Source organism: Leptosomus discolor, chromosome 8 (assembly GCF_034619465.1).
Source record: "Leptosomus discolor isolate bLepDis1 chromosome 8, bLepDis1.hap2, whole genome shotgun sequence".
NCBI classification, from domain to species: Eukaryota; Metazoa; Chordata; class Aves; order Leptosomiformes; family Leptosomidae; genus Leptosomus; species Leptosomus discolor.
The window spans coordinates 40,339,420-40,361,137 of record NC_141398.1 but is presented as its reverse complement, the minus strand read 5'-3'; the positions used below and the strand labels follow the sequence as shown (position 1 = coordinate 40,361,137).

Sequence of the window (21,718 nt, the reverse complement as noted above, 5' to 3'; positions counted from 1 at the left end):
CAACAAGGGCAACAGAGAGTGGTCTGCAAGTGAGGACAGTCCAACTGGGGACAAGCCCAGCATCTGTAGGAAGCACCCCGGGCTCACATAGGCACGCTGGCTATGCCAGGCCGAGCTGGAGGGACTCGATGGAGAGGGCTGATGCTAGCCACATGAGCTGCCTCCCAGTAAGAGCCTTGGACAGGCTGGAGTCACCTGGAGGAGGTAATCTGTCTTCTGCTTGGCATAATTAATGATTTTTGTCGTGATGGCCTGACTACAGCCCAGCGTGGTACAGAAGTAGAGGGGCTTCTCGGGCCTGCTTGCAGTGGCTTTCAGGTGCAAGTTGTAGTAGAGAGAGCCCAAGTCGCTGCTCTGGAGCACCAGGCATCCGGTGCTCTCACCCATTTTCAGGGGCTGGTACTCAAAGATGAGGTCAGCCTGGGAGGAACAAAGGGAAAAGCCATGGGGTCAGGCAGAGACAGGTAAGCCAGGGCCCAGAACAGCAGAAACTGGTCCCTGGTGCACTCACACAGTGCTGGAAGGAACCCAGCACCTGCCCTCACTCCAACTCCCTCTCTCTGGTGCACAGCCTTGCTGCGTCTGGGGAACAGTTCACTTGGGGGACCACCCCAACATCTGAGAGTCCTCCAGCACTATCCTAGAAGCTTCCCACCCTAAAATGCCCCTATTCTCCTCAGGACACACAACGCCTCCTATCAATCCAGGCTGCAAACACCCTGCTAGTGGGGTGAGGCATGCCCTGCAGCCACTCTAAACTGAAAATATCCACACTAAATAAGGTGCATGTGGCACAAGGGCCAGCCATGCGAGGCCTGAGGGGAGCATATCACAAGGGGGACCATGGCAGACTCCACCAGCACAGGGCGATTCCCACTAGGGATGTTCTCACATGCTGCTTCCCCTTCAGATTATTAGCAGGTGGGAGATGTCACCCTTGGAAAGCAGCCGCCGATGGTTCATGTAGGGCATCACCCTTCAAGAGCACCCACTCCCAGAAAGACTGCAGGGAGAGGAGAGCATACTGGATGAGCTTTGTGCCTACCTCTGATTGCGCAGGAACCGTGAAATGCTGGGGAACATTGACGTCAGGCACTTTGCAATCTACGGCAAATGTCACTGGGACAGGCAGAGGGTTGTCCACCTTGACAGTGGAAGACACTCTCTGTCGAACAGCGGTGGTCATTTCAACAGTGCTGATGGGTCCCGAAGTGGTGGCCTTGAAAGTCACCATGTAGAACAGGTACTCCTTGGTCGCCTCATTGAGGAAGGTCACCTGAGTCAGAGAAAAAGGGAAGCGCTGGTCATGCTGTACATAAAAATACACCAGCTGTACTAAGCCAGCCTAAAGAGCCCCCCAAGCTCAGCACCCAACTTCCAAGAACAGCTGTAAGCAGCCACTCAGGAAGAGTGCAAGATTGGGGAAAGCATGTGTGGTGTTTCCCAATCACCCATTGCTTCCAGCCCACCAATGCCCTGACCCACCTGGGCTTTGCAGCCCTCAGTGGGACCCTCACAGAGATGGAGACCTGAGTGGGTGTGTGGGGAGATGCCTGCTGTTCAGTACCCACCTAGAACACCTACAATCCCACCAGTGGAGGTATCAAAACAGGCGTGTAGCTTCTCAGTGAGCCAACAGCTCCCTGAAGAGCCCCACAGCCCCATGTCCACACTTACCGTTGTGTTAAAAACTCCTTCCTTGTAGGAGAGGAATGTGAGCTTGTAGTCCTTCTTGGCAGAGCCTGGTACATCAATATATTCTAGCCCCTGCATCACAGAACTGCTTTCCAGGTTTTCTGGTTTGAGTATGTCCACTGCCACGAGGAACCTGTGGGTGAGAAGCATGCAGTGATGGTCAACAGGAAGGACTCCCATAGGACGCCCCTCATGTGGGGGTACAACAGAGCCCCTCTCACCCTCAGTGCCTCAAGCAGAGGGAGCCAGCCCTCATCCCCTCCAGGATGGGTCTGCATAGGCAGAACGTGGGTAGTGTGATCCCAGACACCTAGGGCCAGAAATGGCGAGTGAAAAGCTTATATGAAGGAGTTTCCAGGCAGTGGGAAGCCTTTCCTAGTGCTTCTGCAGGGATTGCTGATGGGACAAGACTTCCTGGGTTGGACTCACCTCTGTGGTTTGTTCAGCCAGTTGGAGACAGGGATGAGCTCAGTGTAGGAAGTCCTACACGAAACCTGCCGGAAAATGGTCCCTGAACACTTGGGGGCCTCAGCAGTCCCTTGCAGGAGGTAGTACAAGCATGTCCCATCCGGCAATGGGAAGAAGATGGAGCCCTAGAGACAAGAAATAGGATAAGTGAGCTCTCCTGCTCTCTGTCCAGACCAGTTACTGGCTTTCAAGCACACCCAGAGTGTCCCACATCTCAGGCTGTCACCTGAGCAGCTTTGAGCAAGTCCAGCTGGCAGAGCTGTGACTGCAGCCCTGTGTCCTGCATGGGTGGAGATGGCAACGTCATATCTGCTCGGGCTGGCACAGCTACAGGATACAGAGGCAGCATGTCTGGACAAAGCAAGGAAACGCCGGTCCTGCAGCAGAGCCAGTCTGCCTATCCTAACACTCCTTTACTCGCCTTACTAACCTGGGCACATTAGCTGCCAGCTCTGCGCTCATGCAGGGACAGCCATGGCAAGGGGGTGGCCGTCCCGGCCAAGCTCAACTGCCCTGGCAGTGCTGGGATTAGCCCCAACGTTATTGCCAAGAGAGCAGCCTGTAAGCTAGCATGGCAAGGTCCCACCAGCCAGGGTGGGCCATGAAAAGCTCATATCCAGTATGGTGCCAATGGGTCACAGCCACCTGCCCTGCTCCAGAGTACTGAGAGTACTCCAGAGTACCCGTGCCACCTCTGCCTCCAGAGTAGCTGAAAACTGCAGGGCACTTCATGCAGGGCTCTACATTAAAGAGACACTGAGCATATGCAACCCTACAGGGCACAGATCTGCTGAGCACTCTGGAGTCTGAGCCCAGAAGCCTCTAGCCTCCACTCTTGCCCTGGCCTGAATTCTGGCTTAGTGAGGGTCAGCTGGAGGAGGACAAGGGGCACGTGCCTGACACCCACCTCCAGCACCCCAGAGCCATTCTGAAATGAACCCCTTGAATTAAAAGCTTGTCCCTGGTGTGTCTCTGAAATAGTGCCCATGAAAACAGAGGGGCCAGTCATGCCCCATCTGCCCATCTTGAGACCTGCAGGAAGGGCTCTTTCCAAAGCTCCTGTATTACTGAAGGTGATGTCAAGAGATCTCCGTGTCATTTCCCACCTGACTGCTCATGGCCAGGGGGGCACTGAGAAATGGCAGGGCAGCTTCACCCCCCATGTTCCCTGCATACTGCAAAAGGACCCTGCCAGGGAAGTGCTGGCAGAAATGGTTGTGCCCAGGGCTTGGGGAGCCTGTGAAGCTCACAGGGCTGAGCACTGGGGGGTCTCCGAGCCCCACTGGGCTGCACAGGCAGGGACCAGGAGCTGCACAGAACAAACTTCATTGCCTGGACCAGAAAACCGGGCTTTTTAGGTTTGCTGCTCCAATACATTTAGTGGTCAGTCCAGACTTCCCACCTGCACTTTCCCTATGCCTGGCCCCTAGCTGCCAAGAAATCCAACTTCCAACATAGATCACAGAGCAATTTCAGCTTGGACGGAACCTTTGTAGGTCACCTCATCCAACCTCCTGCCCAAAGCAGGGTGAGGATGAGGGTCAGCATGCTGGCACAGCTCACATACCTGATGCTTATTATTCTCACAGCTCATGGTTAGAGGTTTGTAGGTGATCTTGTAGGGCTTTTTTTGTTGATTTGCCTCCAGATGGAAAAATTCAGGCCCCTTCCAGTGTTCCCCCTCAATGACAGGTTGCACAGTCCAGGCCTTGTTGCTTGGGTTGGAAAGGAGGATGGTCTGGCTGTGCTTCTCACGCACGTTGCATGTGAAAGTCAGTGTCTGCAACAGAGGAGCACAGAGGCTGCTTGGTTGTACCAAGGAACCCTTTCCACTCTTCTCAGACTGACTAGGCTCTATACCAGGACCTGGAGCACAAGGAGCAGCTTTTCCTTGTCATGTGCAAAATTTCCATTTGGGCCATAGCTTTTGGAGTAAATCAAGTTGGTTGTTCTTAACAAAGGGAGAGGAACAAGTCTTTTGCATGCTGGGTGAAGGGGCCTGCTACCTCCCAAGGAGGGCAGAAAGAAAATGGGGAGTCCTGGAAGGAAGCTCTCCTGTGCAAGAACAAGACCTGCAGCTGCACAGCCCCTTTGTGGGCAGGCTGAAGAGCAGCTCTGGATTCTCTTTTGGGAGCAAGAGCCAACACCTCCCAGCTGCACCCTCCTGGAATGCCCATGAGAGCCAGGAGTTCTCCATGTTGCATCCCGTGCCCCAGGAGCAGGATGCAGTTGCCTTGCCCACTCCTAGCACTGAATGCCCTCCCCTGCCCCGAAAGGGAGGAAAAGCATGGCTGTGGGTGCAATACTGTGGCTAAAGCTGGGCAGCTCTGTGGGGAGGGTTTCAGAAGAGCCCTGCAGGGTGTCCCCGTTGCAAGGGTGCTGCAATGCAGAGCCAGGACAGCTGGGGTGCTCACTGGAGGAGCAGTGCATTTAACAGGGAAGGAAGGCAATTACACGGCTCAGAAATTTTGGGAATCCTGCCCAGAGGTTTTCACAGCTCTCTGGGATACCCAGGCAGGAAAACAGGCAGGATTGAGTCTATGCATCTAAATGGCCTGCCCTGGGAGGGATGTCGTTAAAATGGTGGGGTAAGGGGGGGACCCATCCTGCCTTTGCTCTGGTTACCTCTTTGGTCACAGGGGTCTCCCTGCAGCATCCTGACAGTGTAAGCCGGAGCGGCTGACTGCCCTGGATGAAACACCGCAGGCCCTCATACTGGATAGCATGGCTCAGCTTAGAAGGGCAGAAGGTCACAGTGAAGGGGACATCCATTCCTGGAGAGATGTAACCCTTTGTGGGGCTGATGGAGAAATCTGGCTTGAAGCTCTCCGTGTCCCACTTAAACCTTGTCAAGGAAAGCACAAAGACAAGAAGGAATGGTTAGCAATTGGGAGGCTGCAAACGCAGCACACTGTTTCCACCACTCTTGTGGATTTTTCCACCAGATCTCAGTTGCAACACTGAGCCACCTGGCAATAAGGCTTCAGGCTGTGCAGGACTCAGCTGTATCCATCTATAAACAAGCTTTTGGTGTATCTCTTCCTAACTTACAGGGCCTGACGGCACAGCCTTGGCTGCACAATTCTCCAGTGGGATGGAAAAGCAGAGGGGAACTATCTGGGCAAGCTACAGCTCCATCCAACTCCCATCCAAGCTCTCAGCCCTCAGAAAAGACAGGGTTTTGCATTACTTGACTCCTATGTCGCCTATGTTCTGCATGATGATGTGCTGGGACGTGTAGCTCTGCTGCATCACCACTCCAAAGCTGAGGTGTTCCTGGTCCAAGCTCACACAGATGCCCCGGCAGGAGCCCTGCACCATGAAGAGGGAGCGCACCAGGCCACTGCACTCCAACATCACTTCTTCGTTGAATGGCTGGATGCGACGCTTCGGGGAGAAGGTCACCTCCACTTTACAGGTGTCTCCTTTGGGCTTCAGACTTAGTTTGCTGGTGGGGTTCAAGCAGAGAACCTGCCCAAAGAAATGAGTGGAGACTACTTCATCTGGCAACTGAGCTGTGAATCCTCCCTAGAGTCTTCCAATTCCTGTTCTGTCCCCATCAACATTGCCCCAGTCCTACTCGCTCCCTGGTATGCATCCCTAGGTACCAAGGTATGTGTTCCTGTGATGTGTCCATCTGGCCATGGTGAGCTGGGCTATGTCTTTCAAAGTACCTTCACGTGAGCTCCAAGAGAGCTGTAACTCTTAGTCACATGGCCACATCCTAACGTATGTGTCTAAAACAGATGAAAGGATTTGTACCTTCTCTCACTTCTGGCTCTTAGGGGAGTCCTGACACCTAGCTCAGATGAGGCATTCATATTGCAAGTATCTGCTGGTAGAACAGTCCCAGCAGGGAGGACAGGGCAGCATACAGGCAGCCAGGACAGCATACAATTGTAATTATCTACTAGCTCCTGCCCAGAGCAGCTCATAGCTACCTGCAGGTATCCCTGTAGGCACACCAAAGTGCTCTCCAGTGAAGGAAGAAGCCTTACCCCAGCTTCTTGCAGCTCTGGTGTGGTGGACATAAGACTGAGCTTAAAAGTGAGAGGGACAGCACTGTTGTTTGCTATGGTGACAATCTTCTTCACCATCTGTCCAATGGAGAGGGCTCCCAGTTTCACCACCTTTCCTGCTGGTTCCACAACATCAACCTGAGGCAGGAGGGATTAATGTAAAGCAAAAGGAAAGAAGGAGAACAGGTTTTCTGCCACCCTCGTGTCAGAAAACCAAAACATGGTAGGCTAGGGAAGAGATGAGGAAAATTGAGAAAGCCATGCTGGCTGCCTGCCACCTGGAGTTTTAGGATTTGGATTTCATCTCACCTTCATTTCTGTGCCCTTTCCTCGGACCTCAACAGTCTGCTGGCAAAGACCATTGATTTCAAACGGGATGAGCTCGTGGTAAGACACAACCTCTCTGGGATAAAAAGTGATGGGCACCTCCACTGTCCCTCCTGGGCATAGGACAGACCCTGGGAAGTCCACCTCCAGGTGTGCAGTGCTGGTGAACAAGCAGTTCAAGCTGACAGAAAGCACAGCAAAGAGGAGCAGAGGTGTCACAAGGCTGTGTGTGCTGAGATGAAAACATCAGGGCTGTTTAGGGCCCTCCTGTCTCCTCTCCCTGCATCCTCAGGATTTCACCCACAGTGGTCATGAGGACATGGAGCAGGCACATGCTAGGCAAGGGCTGAAGGACTGTGCGGAGAAGGCCTACCTCACATCCTTGTCTGCTTTGTTTGTGATGACAACAGTCTGCTGGGCAGGTGGCATCCCAGCGTGGTAGACAAAGCAGGCTCCAAAGTTGAGTCTGGTGGTGGAGAAGTGGACAGGGGGCACTACCACGGTGGCCAGGAACATGCAGGTAAACGTGGGACCCTTGCTGATCTGGTGGGGTGAAAGAAAGCATGAGCCAGCTGAAGAGATGGGAACTACAACTATAAACAACAGAGATGGCTGAGGAAGAGGATGGGGGACAGCTGGCTGCAGTAACAATAAGGAAAAGCTAGTGCCAAAGGACACCAGAATAGAAATAGAAAGTGGAAGGCTTGGTCTGAGAGGGAAAGTTTTTTGGAGAGTCACATCCCTGCTTTGCACAGCCATGTGCTGGCAAGACCTTTCTGAGCTGTGGAACCCGACTCAGGAAGGGCCTGGCAAAGAGAAACAGCTCCATCTCCATGCACATCTAGGCTGCGCACCTCCCCCAAACTAGTGGCAGAAAGGGCCTGGGGTATATGTCCTGCCACAAAAGTGCTTCCCAAAGTGGTCCTGGATAAGCACTTACTAAAATATTCCATTCAGAAGCTGTCAGGCTCTTTATTTTGTCTGCAGGAGCCTCTTTACCTCATTCGGGCTCTGTAGTGATGAAGCTCACCCCTGGCTCTGGGCTCCTGCTGCCAAGCTGCTGCGTAGGGAAGGTGAAGGTCCCATATTAAATGCTGGTGCCTCACCTGCAGCTTCAGCTCTACGCCCTTTAAAGAGCACATCTTCTGTGGGTGAAAAGCCAGCTGCGTCTCTGCTTTCCCTTCTGCCCACACGGTGCCTGTCCGAGGGGTGATGGTAAGGACCTGCTTACGGGCTGCAGGGCCACTCAGTTCCCATGAGAAGGTGAAGCTGAACTTGCTGTTATTGCAGATACTGAAGACACGCTTGATGTTCTCGTTCAGCTGTACCTGCGGGGAAAAGGCAGCAAGGGGTTGGAGCACATGCAAAGTCTCAGCTGGCCCAGCAAGTGCTTCTTCCTAATGTGCTCCTGCATCTTTTCCATTCAGCTAACAACCTGTGTGAAAAATCAATCTCCCTCCCTCTAGAGACCCATAAATGAAGAAAAGCATTCCCTCTTGTTCAAACATATCTGCAAAGCTCCTGGTTAAGGCCCAATCGGGCAGGGCTTCATGGGGCAAACAGTTCAGGGAAGTGCTCACCTCCTTGAAATCAATGATGTTGACCTTCTCCGTGCTGAGCTTGGTGACATGGCCGTTGCTGTCCTCGCACCTGACAGACATGTTCATGCTATAGCTGGTGGCCTTGATATTCAGGGAGAGGGGCTGAGTCTTCCTCTTGAGATCACACTTGAGGTTGAAGACTGCCTCTCCTTCTAGTGTTGGTGTGAAGACGACTGTAATGGGAAGCCTGGAGAGAGAAGACCCTTTTTTGCTCCATCCACTGCCTCTTTGCTTTCTTGGCCCCACATTGCCAGCTGTACAGGACAGCAGCTGTGCAATGGCTGTGGTGAGACCCCAGGCCTGGGAGAAACTAGAAGCAGTGCTCTGCCCTTCCAGGGCTTTCTGCTGTGGAGCAAGCCCTGGTCAGGGTATGATGATTCCATGCAATGGAACAGCAGAGGATACAACGACAAGGCAGCAAATCCTGAGCTAATGCTGACCTCACTGCCCTGCCCATGTGCTACAGGGCAGCACAGGGTTGAGACCCCACTTCTGTCCCAAACACAGAGGAGGGCACTCATAGAGCTTCCCAATCTCTCTGATCTATATGACAGGGGTAACATCCTCTTTGCAAAGAGTAATTATGCACCTCCTATGACAGCAGTGCAATGTGGGTGCCACCAAACTGCCTCTTTGTAATTTTTGTGGGTAATTTCTGAGTATGTGATCAAATACAACCAAACTACAGAGATTTAAGGAATTACCACTTCTCAGGTGAGGCCCAGTAGCTGATGCAGGATGCTCTCTTACCTCGCACCCTGCAGCAAGCCAAAATTCAGCATCTTTTAAGCCACAGCAAAGCTGTCCAGACCTAACACGTTCTCCTTACACCCAGGCAGGCTATCAGTGGGCACAAGGACATCCATGGTGGACCAGCAGATGAGCTAGTGACTGTTATACTGCTTGAACTCATGATCGTGTCTGATTGCAAGTCATGGCTGCAGCTTACAAGAAAAGAGCATCTGTTTTCTGACAGGTGATCCTGCAAAACACAGCTAGTTGTGTAAGCCTGTTGCTGTCCCTGCTGCAGTGATGCTTCTGTGCTTTGCTGCTCTTGGTAGCTTTGTACGGACCATGCGTGGTGGAACACAGAGAAGAGAGGAGACCTTGCACACTTAGGGCTGCTGGCTCAGGGGGTCACAGGGTTAAAACCCTCAAACATGCTTTTATCATCAGAACTAGAAGATCCAAAACCTAAATTTCTCCAGGAAGGGGGCCTAGAAGACCAGGATAACCCCAACACAGCCACTTTATGGAGAGACCTGCAGTTTCATGGTGTCCCCATTGGGGAGGAACAAACCAAGGCAGATGTATGCTATTGCTGAGTCACCTGGTGACTGAGGAGGGGAGAAAGTCTTAAAACCAAAACAACAGTGCAACGTTTGGTACTACGTTTGAGGCAATCTGGCCGGTGAGCCCTGTTACCTTGAAAGAGGAGCGATGGAGCCTTCCAGGGGCTCTATTTTCACAGAGGCATTGCATCCAACTGAGAAGAGTGAACTTTTTCTGAAAGCAAAGCTGAAGGCTTTCTTCTCATGGTTGATCATATAGATAGTCCGGTGTACCTTGTGCCCTGGGGAGCGGATGAAGAAGCTGCTGAAAACCTTTTGTTCCTCTGGCCACCAGACCACCACTGCCCACTGCGTTCCTGCCTGCAGGCTGAGCCCAGCAGGCAATTTGCAGCGAGGACCATTGCTTGCAGTATGGCATGCTCAGGTTGCCAACACGGAAATGCACTTCTGACCCCCTGGGCTCCCCTGCATCACCCCCAAATCCCCTCTTGGAAACAGCCCCAACCACATGCCTTTCTCCCTTCCCCTTCCTTTCCCTCGTACACTTGGGTACCAGGAGCTGGATGATTTGCTCACAAGTCCCTGTTTCCATTTCCAGCTTCCTTGTTGGAGCCAGCTGGAACAACAGGACTGTCGGGTCCCTGGAATGGTCCACATGTTAGTTGTAACCATGATGCTCACCAGTTAACACCAAGTGGAAGTTCAGGTGGGATCTGTCCAGAGTCACTAGCGGGTCGGTGGTGTTGCCCACCAAGAGGAACGGGACCGAAATGCTCTGCTCAGGGATTGTAAAGACCCAGAATGATTCTGTGATATCCAGGTGCTGGGGGATGAATTCAAACTTCATCTGTGGGAGAAAGAGGCAAATGAAGGATAGTTGCTGCCCTTGGCAGGGTAAGGGGAGGGGGGTGCAGCCTATACCACCAAGAAGCCCCAGGAACCTCCACCTTATACTGCTGCGAGCTGAGAGATGTGCTGCTGTGCCACTTACAGCCCCAAAACCTGGCAGATGTGGGGTACAGGGTGACAACCAGTTCACCTGCCAGTTCACTTTTGACTGCAGTCAAAGGTTTCTTCACGGTCTTGGCAAGCTCATAGTGAGATGGGATGCCCAGTAAGTGCAGACATAGCTGGTGTTAAACTGGCATACACGTGTACTGGATCTACTTTCTTAGTTTTCTGTACCCACCTCTGCTTTCTTCCCTGGCTGGATCTGACCTCTCTCTGTGAGGCAGAAGAAAGCCACCCGTTCTGACGGAGCTTCAGGGTCTTGGCAAGTCCACTGGAAGGAATACACGGAATCGGTTGGGTTCATAACCATGAAGGTCCTGGGAACACAAAGCAAAAAGGACTACTAAGGTGGCACTGGGATGTTACTGACTTGGTCCTGTAGCAGACATCAGACACTGCCAGTCCTGGACACCATCTGGAAGGAGTTATTTGGTATAGGTGAACAACACTGGGAGCACAAACGTTTCACCTGCTTTCTAGGGGCCTTGTTTGTCTCAGGTGGCTAAAAATTAATGGCTACCGACAAAGGGATTAGCAAAGAAATTAGCCAAACCCTTGCAGTTAAAATGGTAAGATGGTAAGAGAAAAACAGTAAAATGGTAAGTGAAAATGGTAAAATCAAGTCCAGTTAAGACTCTGTCCTGGTTTGGGCTAAATCAGAACTAATTCTGTTTTAGTGCTTTAACTTTTCAGTGAAGTCTCCTCTAACTGCACTTTCTGAAAGAAACAGCCTGTTTTTCCAGACAGTGACTGCTCCTAGCAGTGATAAGGCCTGATGTTTATAGTTCGTACCAAGGAATGGTGTGCAGAGAGGCCCTTGTTTGTACTTGTTCTTATGGCGACCAAGGTCACTGCTAAATCTTGTACTGCGTGTTGGGGTGCCGGGAGTGAAAAGGGTCGCACCTACAGGGAGGAGTGAACGGGACAGGTGACCCAAACCTGACCAACAGAGTATTCCATCCCATATATGTCATATTCAGTATAAAGCAGAGAGATCACGAGGGTCTCGCTCTCTTTCTCTCTTCCTCTCTTCTTCGATGGCCGACATCTGAGGAGGACTCTGTCTGTTCTTCTGTCGTCGATCCCAATCCGTGCATCCCTGAATCCGGTGCCTGAGTCCAGCTCCTGCATCCCATCCCTGTCTGCTGCCGAGTCCAGCCTGGGACTGCCCCAGTGCCAGCCCTGCGGTGTGGTGGTGACGTATTGTCATCAGGGTGGGGGGAGTTGGGTTCGGTATTGGGTTTGTATCTATTTGTATATATTGTATATATTTCATTATTTCCTTATTCTTATTATTATCTTTTCTTTTATTGTTATTGTTTCATTAAAGCTGTTTTAGTTTTCTTTTCCAAACCGTAAAGTCTCTCTCTCTTGTTCTCTTTCCTTTTCCCTTTTGGGAGGGGAGAGGCGTTAGTAGAGAGTGTCTGTCATTCGTTAGGGGCTGGCCCAGCCTCAAACCGTGACAGACTCCTTTGGAAGATGGTATTCTCTGTTGTGGTTGCAGCCTTTACTGAACCTGTCTGACTGGTACCTCAAAGCAGCAATAATGTCCGAAGGACGCTCTTCAAAGGGACAAAGGTTGTACTGGTCACAAAGCACAGGCTGGGGATACATGGTCCTCCCAGACTGACCCATACCTTACTGAAGAAAGGGACAAAATATTGGCCAGTTGGTCTTCACTGACCAGCTTGTTCCAGCCCCAAAACAGACTGGTGGCCAATTGTCATCAGCAATTCACAGACAAGGTACAGATGTGCCGTGCCTTGGGGCCTGGAAGAGTAGCTGAAGAGGTCCCTGGTTAAGGGGGATGACTAGGAGACCATCAACAGGAGAAGCCATGCCCACACCTACCTGCTGTTCCTGCTGCACACTCCAATTGCCATGAACTCAATCGCTCTCGTGTTGAGATCCAACATTGCTCCCTTTGGTCCCTGCCAGTCTGGGCTGTGCCTTTTTGCAGTGATGTAGTCAGAATCTTCCAGTTCAAAGTGGCAGTTTGGCATCAGGCTTCTCCCCTTCACAACCACCTCTGGGCCCTTCTGATTTGGCTTCAGGTTAGGAATGCTAGGAAGAAAGGGACTGGTATTAGCCAGACGAATGTTTTCAGCCAGCCAGCTGCTTGTCTGTCTCCTTGTACAGCACACAGCCTTGCTGCCTCTCTCCATGCAAGCATCGAGCAGCAAACCAAACAGGATTGCCCTCCCCACCACGGAGGCAGTGAAGGTGAAGCAATGTCTCTTCCCAGTGTCTCCACACCTGCTTCTACCTAGGCTGGATGATCATCTTCCTTTGCCCCTGTATGTTGGTTGTTTCTGCTGCCCCTCTGGGGCTGGCTGTCCCCAGGTCTGCATTCCCACCCATCCCATCAGAGCTATTACCGTGGCTATCCATCAGAAGCATGAGTTGAAAAGTGAGCAAACTTTAACTTTTCCTACCTGCAGAGCATGCAGCTCTCAAAGTCCCCCACATACACAGGGAAGAACTTCACCTGGAAGAGTTGCTCCTGTCCTGCAGCGATAGTGCCACTGCAGGGCTCGACAGAGAACGGTGGGGTGGCACTGACAGTGCTCAGAGATGAGCTCAGGGAGGAAGAGACCTGCTCCAGAGTGCTGCCCAGCTGGCTTGAACAACAGCTAGACTGGAGCTTCAGAGAGGCACCAGAAGTGGAGGAGAGGAAATCCCCTGCAGTGAGGAAGAGGTTATAGTATGACATCATTTTTCAAGGGGAAAAATCCTCTGTCTCCAGCACCCCTGCCTTCCACTGCAGGTGGACAGAAGGGAGCTGGGATGCACTTGGAGCATCTCCAGCCAAGTGCTTTCAGCAGGACTCCCCCCAGTGAAGAACAGGAAAGGGGTCAGTCTGCATTTTGCTTCTGTGTTACTGCTTGATAAATCATAAAACCAGAAAGCCCTGGGGAGAGGTGTGAAAGTGAGGAGACAGACAGAAGGGAGAACAGGGTGGGGGACAGCAAATACAGTGAAAAGGCCCAGCAGAGACCCAGAAAACTGCTCAAATCAAAACCCACCACTGAACCTCACCCTGTAAAGACACTCAGATGATGGACAGGAAAGTTATGTCTCTGTTAGCAAAGTATATGGGTCCAGAACTGAAGCCAGCTGCTTCACTCCATGCTGTTAAACTCCCTCCGGCTCCAGGAGTGGGGTGCTAGGTGCAAACTTCTGCAGAATGGTTTCTGGCCAGTGTTCATTCCCAAACCATGTCCAGGAACTAACAGTAGAGATGTCTGTGTTACAGCATCTGGGAAAATTCCTGGGTGCTGTTTCATGTCCCAGTACAGCCAGCCTCAGCACTCAGCATTAAGGACAGTGCGAAGTCCTGCTCCCCTGTGGCTACCGAATTGAATTTTGCTTCTTGTGCATGGTGAAGAGAAGGCTTTGGGGAACAGCACTGCTCTGTGCTTCACATCCTTGCCTGCCTTCCTCTTTGGCAGGCTTTCATAACTAATGACCAGACAGCTAATGGCACAGCCCAGCAGACTGGCTTCAGCATGAGTGTGCCCTGTGCTGGGGAAGAGCCAACACCAGGACCCGGAGGGAGATAAGCACATTCAAAGCATCAAGGACTTTGGCTGAGGTCTTCCATCTTGACCATCAGACAAGCTGCCTGCGCTAGAAAACACAAGGATTGACAGCGCTCCTCACTCCTGTTCCTGATGAGACCTTTTGGACATGCAGCCCTGCTTCCCTGCAGAACCATGGTGCTCCCAAGGAGACCGTGCACTCAGACACAACCACATTACTGCAGGTTAATGAGTCACAGCCCCGCCATTGAGCTCCAATGGCTGCTGTGAGCAGGGTCTCCACCTGCAGCAAACACTCCCTTGCCCCGGTTAGGAGGCTTAGTTTTAGCCAGTGACTTTGGATTTGCCTTGGACTGGGGAACTGCACACAGACAGTGACTGCAGGTCAGCTAACTCATTGTTATACCATCAATTTTCCCAGTCTCAGAGACTTCCCAAAGAGATGCCCTGTTGTCCCCCTTCCCAGTTCTGACCCACACTGTGGCTCTCCTCTGAGCCAGGGTCAGCTCCCCTGCAGAGCACAAGCGTCAGAGCAGGCACAGGAGGGTCTGAAAGGCAGACAAGGGGCAAGGAGAAAGTCTCCAACTGCAGCTGGGAAGATGCCAATGAAAGTGGACAACTGGACAGGGATGAAAAAGCAATTCATGTTTTGGGGTAAAGTGGCATGGTCTTCTCTCTGAGCCCTCAGCTACCAACTGAAACACCCCAGGCGCACCCAGCTGCCACACAGAGCCAATGCCTTACCATTGAGACTGGGCGGGAGCAGCTCCCTACTATGGCTCAATGACCTTTCATCCTCTGCAGCTGCCATCCAAGTGTATTCCAGGGCCACATTCCCTGTATTGGACAGCTGGAAACTGAAAAGCAGCAAGAAGGAATGAAAACAAAACATCCAATAAATAACAAAGCAAGTAGAAAAGAAACACTGTGCAGTGGGCTCCTGGTACCCCTTTCTTTATACTGAGTAGCATCTTCTTCCCCAGACAACTCTGCCATGTCTAGATCATTGCCCTGGGCTGCCCCAAGACAAAGTATTTCAAAGTTTGCAAGTTAAAGAGGAAAGGGCAGACATGTTGTCCAGGAGACTTAATCTAAGGGTCTTAGACGTCTCGGTTTGGCATTACTTTGACTGAAAACTCATCCTCAAGCAGATGAGGAGAGGCAACACACAGTAAGAGCAAAACCATGGCTGTTCTCAGCAGAAAGGCATGGCAGAGCTGAACCTCTCCTGGCATGCCTTGGCAGGATGGTGGCCACCATCTCCTGCTTGGCTTTGCATGCAGGTATGTGAGCCCCAGCACTCAGCCAGGACTTGGAAAGGACGATATGATAAATGATTTGTTTAAAGGGAAGAACAGCAGGCGAGACTGAACATAAAGCACTAGAAGGGACTCAGGTCCATGTGGGAGATCTCCAGGCCCCCAGGATGTACCAGAAGATGTGCGAAAGCTGCAACCTCAGACCCAACAGGCAGCAGCATGCCCTTCCAAGGCTGATCAGCCTGTTAAAAACTAGAAGAGGTTTATTAAGTGGTTGAGCAGCCAATGTGTCAGTGTAACCTCTGTTGGCACAGGACCATGAACAGAAGGAAAAGCAGAAGCCACCAGAGAGCACAGCGCAGCTCTGGGGAAGCAGGCACTGGGTCAGCCCTGGGCAATGGCAGTTCCCACTCGCAGGTCCGTGCTTGGCCTCCAGCACTCACGTGAACATCCTCGTCTGGAAAAGCAAGGTCTCCTTGAACTGAATCGTGTCCGTATCCAGCTTGAACTTGGCATAATCAACGACAGCGCTGAGGCTAAGCTCCACCTCGTGGCTGCTCTTCTCCAGGACAGTGTGAGCTGGTTCTGGATCTGTCTCGATCACCTACAAACAGGAGAGCCCAGAAAGCCAGGCTGAGCAGGGAATCTCTTGGCCTCCAAAATCAGCCACATATAGGGACTAGAAAGGACCATTCCAATTTATTTCCCCAGAAAGGTGACAAAATTTGACCCTTCTGCTATGTTTTTTTTTCTACCTACTGATCAAAGCAATGGCCACCATATGCCTATGACTGGGAAAGAATCACCACCCAAGAAAAGGGTATTGGGCAACAATGATAGCAAAAGCGAGAGTTTCTGAAGATGATACTTCTCCAGACTCCTGCATGGCTGCCATACAGTGCCTGGGGTGTTCCATAATGAGATATCCCCCACAATACAGAGACCACCACCAAAGTCTCTGGTATCAGCGTAGACAGAGCTCAGAGCTCACCCACAATGTGCTGGTCGGCTAGCCAGCACACATAGAGAGCTGGTGTTGCCCTCCACTTCAAAACAAGAGACAGAGCACAGTGGATTTAATTCCTTCTTGGTGAAATGGCATTGAATGAGATGAAGAGATTTTAAACCATAAAATGTGTTACCACAAGATGTGACCTCCCATTCAACACAGGCTGCAACACTTCAGCTTTTGGCAGAGCCCAATAGTTTGCATGTGGCTAAAACGCCCCTCGCCAAAAAGGCTTCCCCATCTTGTGTGAGTGTTTCAGGTCACTGTGCACCCACTCGTTCCCTAAAACGCATTGCTGGTTACCTTCACGGGTGGATTAAATGTCAGGAGGGAGCAGGAGCTGCAGACGGTCTGCTGCTCTTGGCAGTTGCTTTTGTGGAAGTTCAGTTAGCTTTTGCTATTGGGTTTCTTACCTTCTTCTTGACAGGCCAGGTGGCTGCTAGGCCCTTAGTGGTATCTACCCACTTGATGGTGCGCAGGCGGTCATCCCAGTCGGTAACCTGCTCTGGCGGCAGCTGGAAGGAGATCCTAGCCACCTTACACTTCACAGGGTGCCTTTTGAAGGTGACTGCAACATCCGATTTCAAGGTCACCGTGATGTCCTTAGCACAGCCAGCATGGAGGTGACCCACCTAGGGAGAACCAGAGAGCCAAGACCAAACTGGAATCACTGGCAAGGGCAGGAATGACAGCAAAGGGACTGATGTGGTGAGCAGCTGCACCAGGAATCTGCATCTTACTGTGTGTTTGTCTGAGGTTTGATAGAGAAAGGTATAAATGAAAGATGCCACCTCCTGTTACACAGAGCCTTTTGTGTGGAGCTGACAGCCCTGTCCAGCAATGCCAGGGATTGCATCTCCTACGTGGCACTGGCGACTCCCTGCTCCAAGAAACCCACTGGGCAGGGCTCAAGCAGTGGGGAAAGGCAGAACCATCCAAACTCACCTGGGGGGAGAAGTGAAACGGGGTGTCTGCCAGCCACTCAAACCGCATCGCCTCCACCCTGCTGCGATTGGTGATTGTGAAGGTCACGGGGTAGGGTGTCCCAATGTGACAGTCCCCAAACTGTATGTGATCCACTCTGGCAGCTGTTAAGAACAAGAGCAAAGGATCTCAGTGTGTGGTGAGCTCCGTCCCTCCCCCTCACACACACAGACACACCTATGCCCAACTCTTCCTTGCTCCAAGCCTTCCTCCCTCTGAGAGAGGCAGTTCCTCACCCTACCACTTTCAGGGCAACACCCTGACACATCCTAAACATGTGACTGTGTCTGTGCAGAGGGACATGCAGTACAACATGCACTGCCTCCGTGCACACGGCTGGCACCCTCACAGACCACCTGGTCTAGTGAGCAACAGCACAGTCCTTGTTATACAGAGGCCACAAATTATCATACATGGTGTTCATAGTACACCATGGGCTGGTAGACCTTCTTTTAGAGATACTCAGCTGAACACTGGGATCTCTGACCCTTCCCTGCTAGCCTGCAAGCTTCTCCCTTGACAGAGGATCTTCCCTTGTGTGGCTGCTCTGTAGGCTACAAAAGGCAATGGGATCTGTCCACTAAGTCTAGACCACACCTGCACTGCCACAAGGTGAGCAGAAAAGTGAATTTTCCTATTCCTTGTTCCATCTTGGCAGCCTCTCCTCTCTTACCCTCAATTATGTCTTCCTCCAGATTGCCCTCTGTGTTCTCCTCCTTGCTGTCTGATACTAGTCCATGGATGTTATCTAGTGTGAAGTCATCTTCATAGCCTTCACCCACGAGCTGAATGTCGGTCTCTTCATAGGGGTTGTCCACCACTGACAGGTGTATCTTCCCTTCCACACGCTGGGCCACAGTGGGTTTGAAAAGCACGTCAAACTCTGCTAATTCCCCGTGATGCAGGACCAGGGAAGCGGTGTGAGGCTTCCTCTCTGCACAGCAATGGAAATCAGAGGCAATTGATACACCGTACAGAGGAAAAACTGCCATGGGGTATAAGAGGAATAAAAGGTTGAAACCCAGCTGCCTCTAAGTGCACGTTCTCCCATCAACAGTTCCAGACTCTCCTCCTATGGTCATAAGACTATGACACCACCACGCATTTCACTGATTAAGTGTCTTAACCTCAGGTTAACACCCAGCTCTCACTCAAACTGCATCCAGCAAGCTCCTGCCATATATAAAGCTGAGTCAGAGTGGTTTTGGCTTTTGTTGGCTTGCTATGGGCTCAAGGGCTGCCTCTGTTCAGGCTGGTAACTTCCCACATGCAGCAAAGACCTCAGTCTACTGAAGTGGTGATAGTCCCCCACAACTCAACCCACCATGTCCAGAAGAACAGAAAAGCTTTCTACAACTTGCTAGGAAAAAACCCTATAAAAGTCCATGTGCAAAACTAGGGGTACAGAGAGCCCTAGGACAGAAACTATGTCTAACATCTGGCTGCTGCTTGGCCAAGCCAAGAGCAGGACACACATTTCCCTGTGTGAATGACCACACTTCATGGTTAATGAATTTACCTTTTCCAGGAGAGTCCTCATTCAAGCCCACAGCTTGATAAATGCAGTGTGTGGTGGGCCTGGCTTTCAAGAAGAAAACTCCCCCTTCATCCAACAGGTCTATCATCAACTGAAAAAAGGGAACACAGAGCATGACCACACTGGTGTGGGTACAGGATGGCACACGGATTGACACTGTACCGCTGCTGGTCCAGCATGGGGAACCCAGCACACTGCCCTGCTTCGAACACAACTCTTGGCACAAGGTTTAAGTGAAATCAGACAGAAAAAAAAAAAAGGCATTCAGAGGCATTGGGATACAATTAAAATATAACCAAACAGGATAGAAAGTACTAAAAGTAACTAGCAGAATGTAATTAAACTACAACTGAGTTTAATGAAGATGTAGTAAAATAAGATCAAATACAATCTAATCTAACTAGGACACCACACATGTCCACATGAGAACAAAACCATGAGGAGACAGGGAGAAAAAGAGCCCACCAACTTTCTTGTGTTGTTTTTAACCAAAAAGGCTAGACTGGTCAGAAAAACCACATTTCCAAGAGGAATTCCCCTTATGGAAAGCAGAAGTCAGTCATTTGCTTAAAATGAATTTCTGAGACCTGTTCCCAGGTCTGCCATGTTTTCTGGGACCTTTCCTCCATGGGACAAGCACTTGTTCTCAGACCAGAGCATTCCTCATCAGGTCCTCACCTGGACAGGTACAATGCCACCGTTATGAAGGACCAGAGGGAGTTTTTCTGAAGCGCCCAGCAACAGCTTCTTGAAGAGCAGCAGAGGGTTCCCTCTCTTATTGTGAAGGACTGGGCGCAGGACCGTCACCCGAGGCAGGTTCCCCTCTCCACTGATATCAAAGGTCAGGCTTTGTGCTTTAATTGCTGCAAGGCTGCAGAAGACAGAGGGGAAACCATTAGGGCTGGCACTAATCTCTTCCTCACTTGGCAAGCAACAAAGCAAGAGCCACGTGCTGCGTATTCCCTGGCTGGTGCTCCCATACCCCACGACACAGCTCGCCCTCACCCCTCTCCTCCCAGTCAGGTCAGGAGCATTCACAAGAGGAATTTGCTCTGAAACCTTCCAGAAAAACAGATAAGAATCATTTCACTTAATAGAAACATGCAGTACAGCAGGTAAATAATGAGGCAACAGATGAGACAAGGCAAATTCACTGGCTGCAAAAAGCACAAGCACAGCACGAAAATAGCATAAAAGCAAGAAGAGAAAAATAAATAAAGAACACCATCAGTAAAGATTATTTCCAAGGACACTAAAAAATCGAATTGCTTATTAGGGCAGCAGACTGACTTATCTTGGCCCAATTCAGTGACCAAAGGGAAGGGGAAGAGCAGGTCAGAGCCCCGGTACAAACACAGGTCCCAGGACAAAGGAACTAGGCTCCTTAAAGGGGTCCGATCACTCCTTAAACATAAAATATCTTCATATACCTCAGGTAATCACATAGGATCACAGGAACAAGGAGGAAATAATGCATACTGACTTGCTGGTACAGGAACTGCTTCACCTAATCCTTTGCCCTTGGAAAGCCCCAGCTCAGTTATTTCACATCTCCCTTTTTTTCTGATTCACTACCTTCCAGTTAGCAGCGTGTCCTCGTCATTACTCATATAGGCTAAATTATGACTTTTAACTTTTCTGCTCTGCTATGTCTAGTAGTAACAGCTTCCTATACTATCTAATGCCAAGTACCCTTCACCTAGGGCTACTAAAGGAGCATTAATGAGAGGTCTACATGCTTCTAGAGGAGAGGCAGCTATCAGAAAGGTGTCCCCCGCAAGATTTCCTGGGGTGAGTTACCTTGCCGGGACATCAAGGGAAGCCTCAAAAGTGCACTGGTAGTTCTGCATCATTTGTGGAGTGAAGGTCACCGTAGCAAAGGCGTGGGAGCAGCTGGGCACGCACATCCGAACGGGATCCACCTTGAAGATGTCGCTTATGCGGCTGTTAAGCTGGGGGGAACGCACAGAGAAGTGTTAGGAGGAAACATCCTTCAACATGATGCAGTCTTATTCATACATGCATCATAGGGAACAGCCCCAGACAGCATGTCTTCCCTGCTGCTTCCCCAGACAGGCTCCCTCCATCTCAGGGGCTGACTCCAAAGTGGTGCTGACCTTGCACAGGGAGTTGCCATAAAGCCCAGGAGTGCAAAAGTTTGCTTTGAGCGCTGGGCAGGGAGGTGGGGACTGCACGGAAACCCCTGCAAATAACCTAGAATTGGCCTTTAAAGAGAAGGAAAAGACCAGGGAGCCTGAGGAAATGGCCTGCTTTGAGCCCTGTCACATCAGTCCAGCAAAAGCCCCGCTCTGAGTGTGCTTCCAAGAGATGTTCGGAAGGGTTCAGGTCTCCCACCAAAGACCCAGAGGCGTGAGCCAAAACCTTGCTTGAGATACCCTGAATTCAACCCAACTGTCACCCCAGCATTGCTGCTGTCCCTTGTAGCTTGACCTGCACTGAGCGGGACGGGTCCGGGCAAGAGGAAGCAACACAGGAAGGCTACCACACAGCCTTTAGCAACAGTCACCTTGGCCTCTTGTTCTTACCTTACTACAGATGGGTTTGATGGAGAGGACCACATCACAGGGGACTTTGCCCACATTGTGGATCTTGAAGCGTGCTGTGGCCCGGTGCCCAACCAGAACATTGATGAAGACAAACTTGTTCTCATCTGTGATGAACACACCCTTGTCTTGAACTGTCTGTAGGACCTGGCAGAGGTTGATGTTGCTGCAGATTCGATGTTCCTCAAAGATAGACTCTATGTCATCAACCACGAATGCTGTGAGCAGACCAGAGGGAAGGCTGAGGATGGAGAAGCCTTCCTGCTGACCCTACTGGCCTCTCAGAAAGCTTGATAAGCCCTTTCTGCCCAGGTCACTGAAAAACCCAGCCTTGGGTGGGGGAGTTGACCGTGAGGCTGGAGCTCAGTTGCCCTCAGTCTTAAAGGGTATTGCTTTCCTTTTATCCTTTC

At 51.1% G+C, this 21,718-nt stretch overlaps 1 protein-coding gene across 1 annotated transcript in view; it reads right to left on the bottom strand.

The window, feature by feature from the left end:
- The window catches only part of LOC147414991 (axonemal central pair apparatus protein HYDIN-like), a 52,296-nt gene that overhangs the window by 749 nt on the left and 29,829 nt on the right, over positions 1–21,718 (bottom strand). Inside the window, exons 37-63 of the mRNA XM_086468820.1 lie at positions 21,272–21,526; positions 20,862–20,914; positions 20,545–20,696; positions 19,423–19,615; positions 18,727–18,835; positions 17,881–18,141; positions 17,169–17,311; positions 16,637–16,855; positions 15,658–15,818; positions 14,700–14,812; positions 12,849–13,095; positions 12,265–12,477; positions 10,592–10,730; positions 10,084–10,249; positions 8,090–8,283; positions 7,616–7,837; positions 6,883–7,052; positions 6,492–6,690; positions 6,162–6,320; positions 5,354–5,634; positions 4,789–5,008; positions 3,751–3,943; positions 2,390–2,490; positions 2,125–2,288; positions 1,678–1,828; positions 1,046–1,276; positions 196–420 (exon numbers count right to left, since the gene is read on the bottom strand). Of these exons, the coding sequence (XP_086324946.1) occupies positions 196–420; positions 1,046–1,276; positions 1,678–1,828; positions 2,125–2,288; positions 2,390–2,490; positions 3,751–3,943; positions 4,789–5,008; positions 5,354–5,634; positions 6,162–6,320; positions 6,492–6,690; positions 6,883–7,052; positions 7,616–7,837; positions 8,090–8,283; positions 10,084–10,249; positions 10,592–10,730; positions 12,265–12,477; positions 12,849–13,095; positions 14,700–14,812; positions 15,658–15,818; positions 16,637–16,855; positions 17,169–17,311; positions 17,881–18,141; positions 18,727–18,835; positions 19,423–19,615; positions 20,545–20,696; positions 20,862–20,914; positions 21,272–21,526 (4,934 nt within the window). The remainder of the gene's footprint in view (positions 1–195; positions 421–1,045; positions 1,277–1,677; positions 1,829–2,124; positions 2,289–2,389; positions 2,491–3,750; positions 3,944–4,788; positions 5,009–5,353; positions 5,635–6,161; positions 6,321–6,491; positions 6,691–6,882; positions 7,053–7,615; positions 7,838–8,089; positions 8,284–10,083; positions 10,250–10,591; positions 10,731–12,264; positions 12,478–12,848; positions 13,096–14,699; positions 14,813–15,657; positions 15,819–16,636; positions 16,856–17,168; positions 17,312–17,880; positions 18,142–18,726; positions 18,836–19,422; positions 19,616–20,544; positions 20,697–20,861; positions 20,915–21,271; positions 21,527–21,718) is intronic.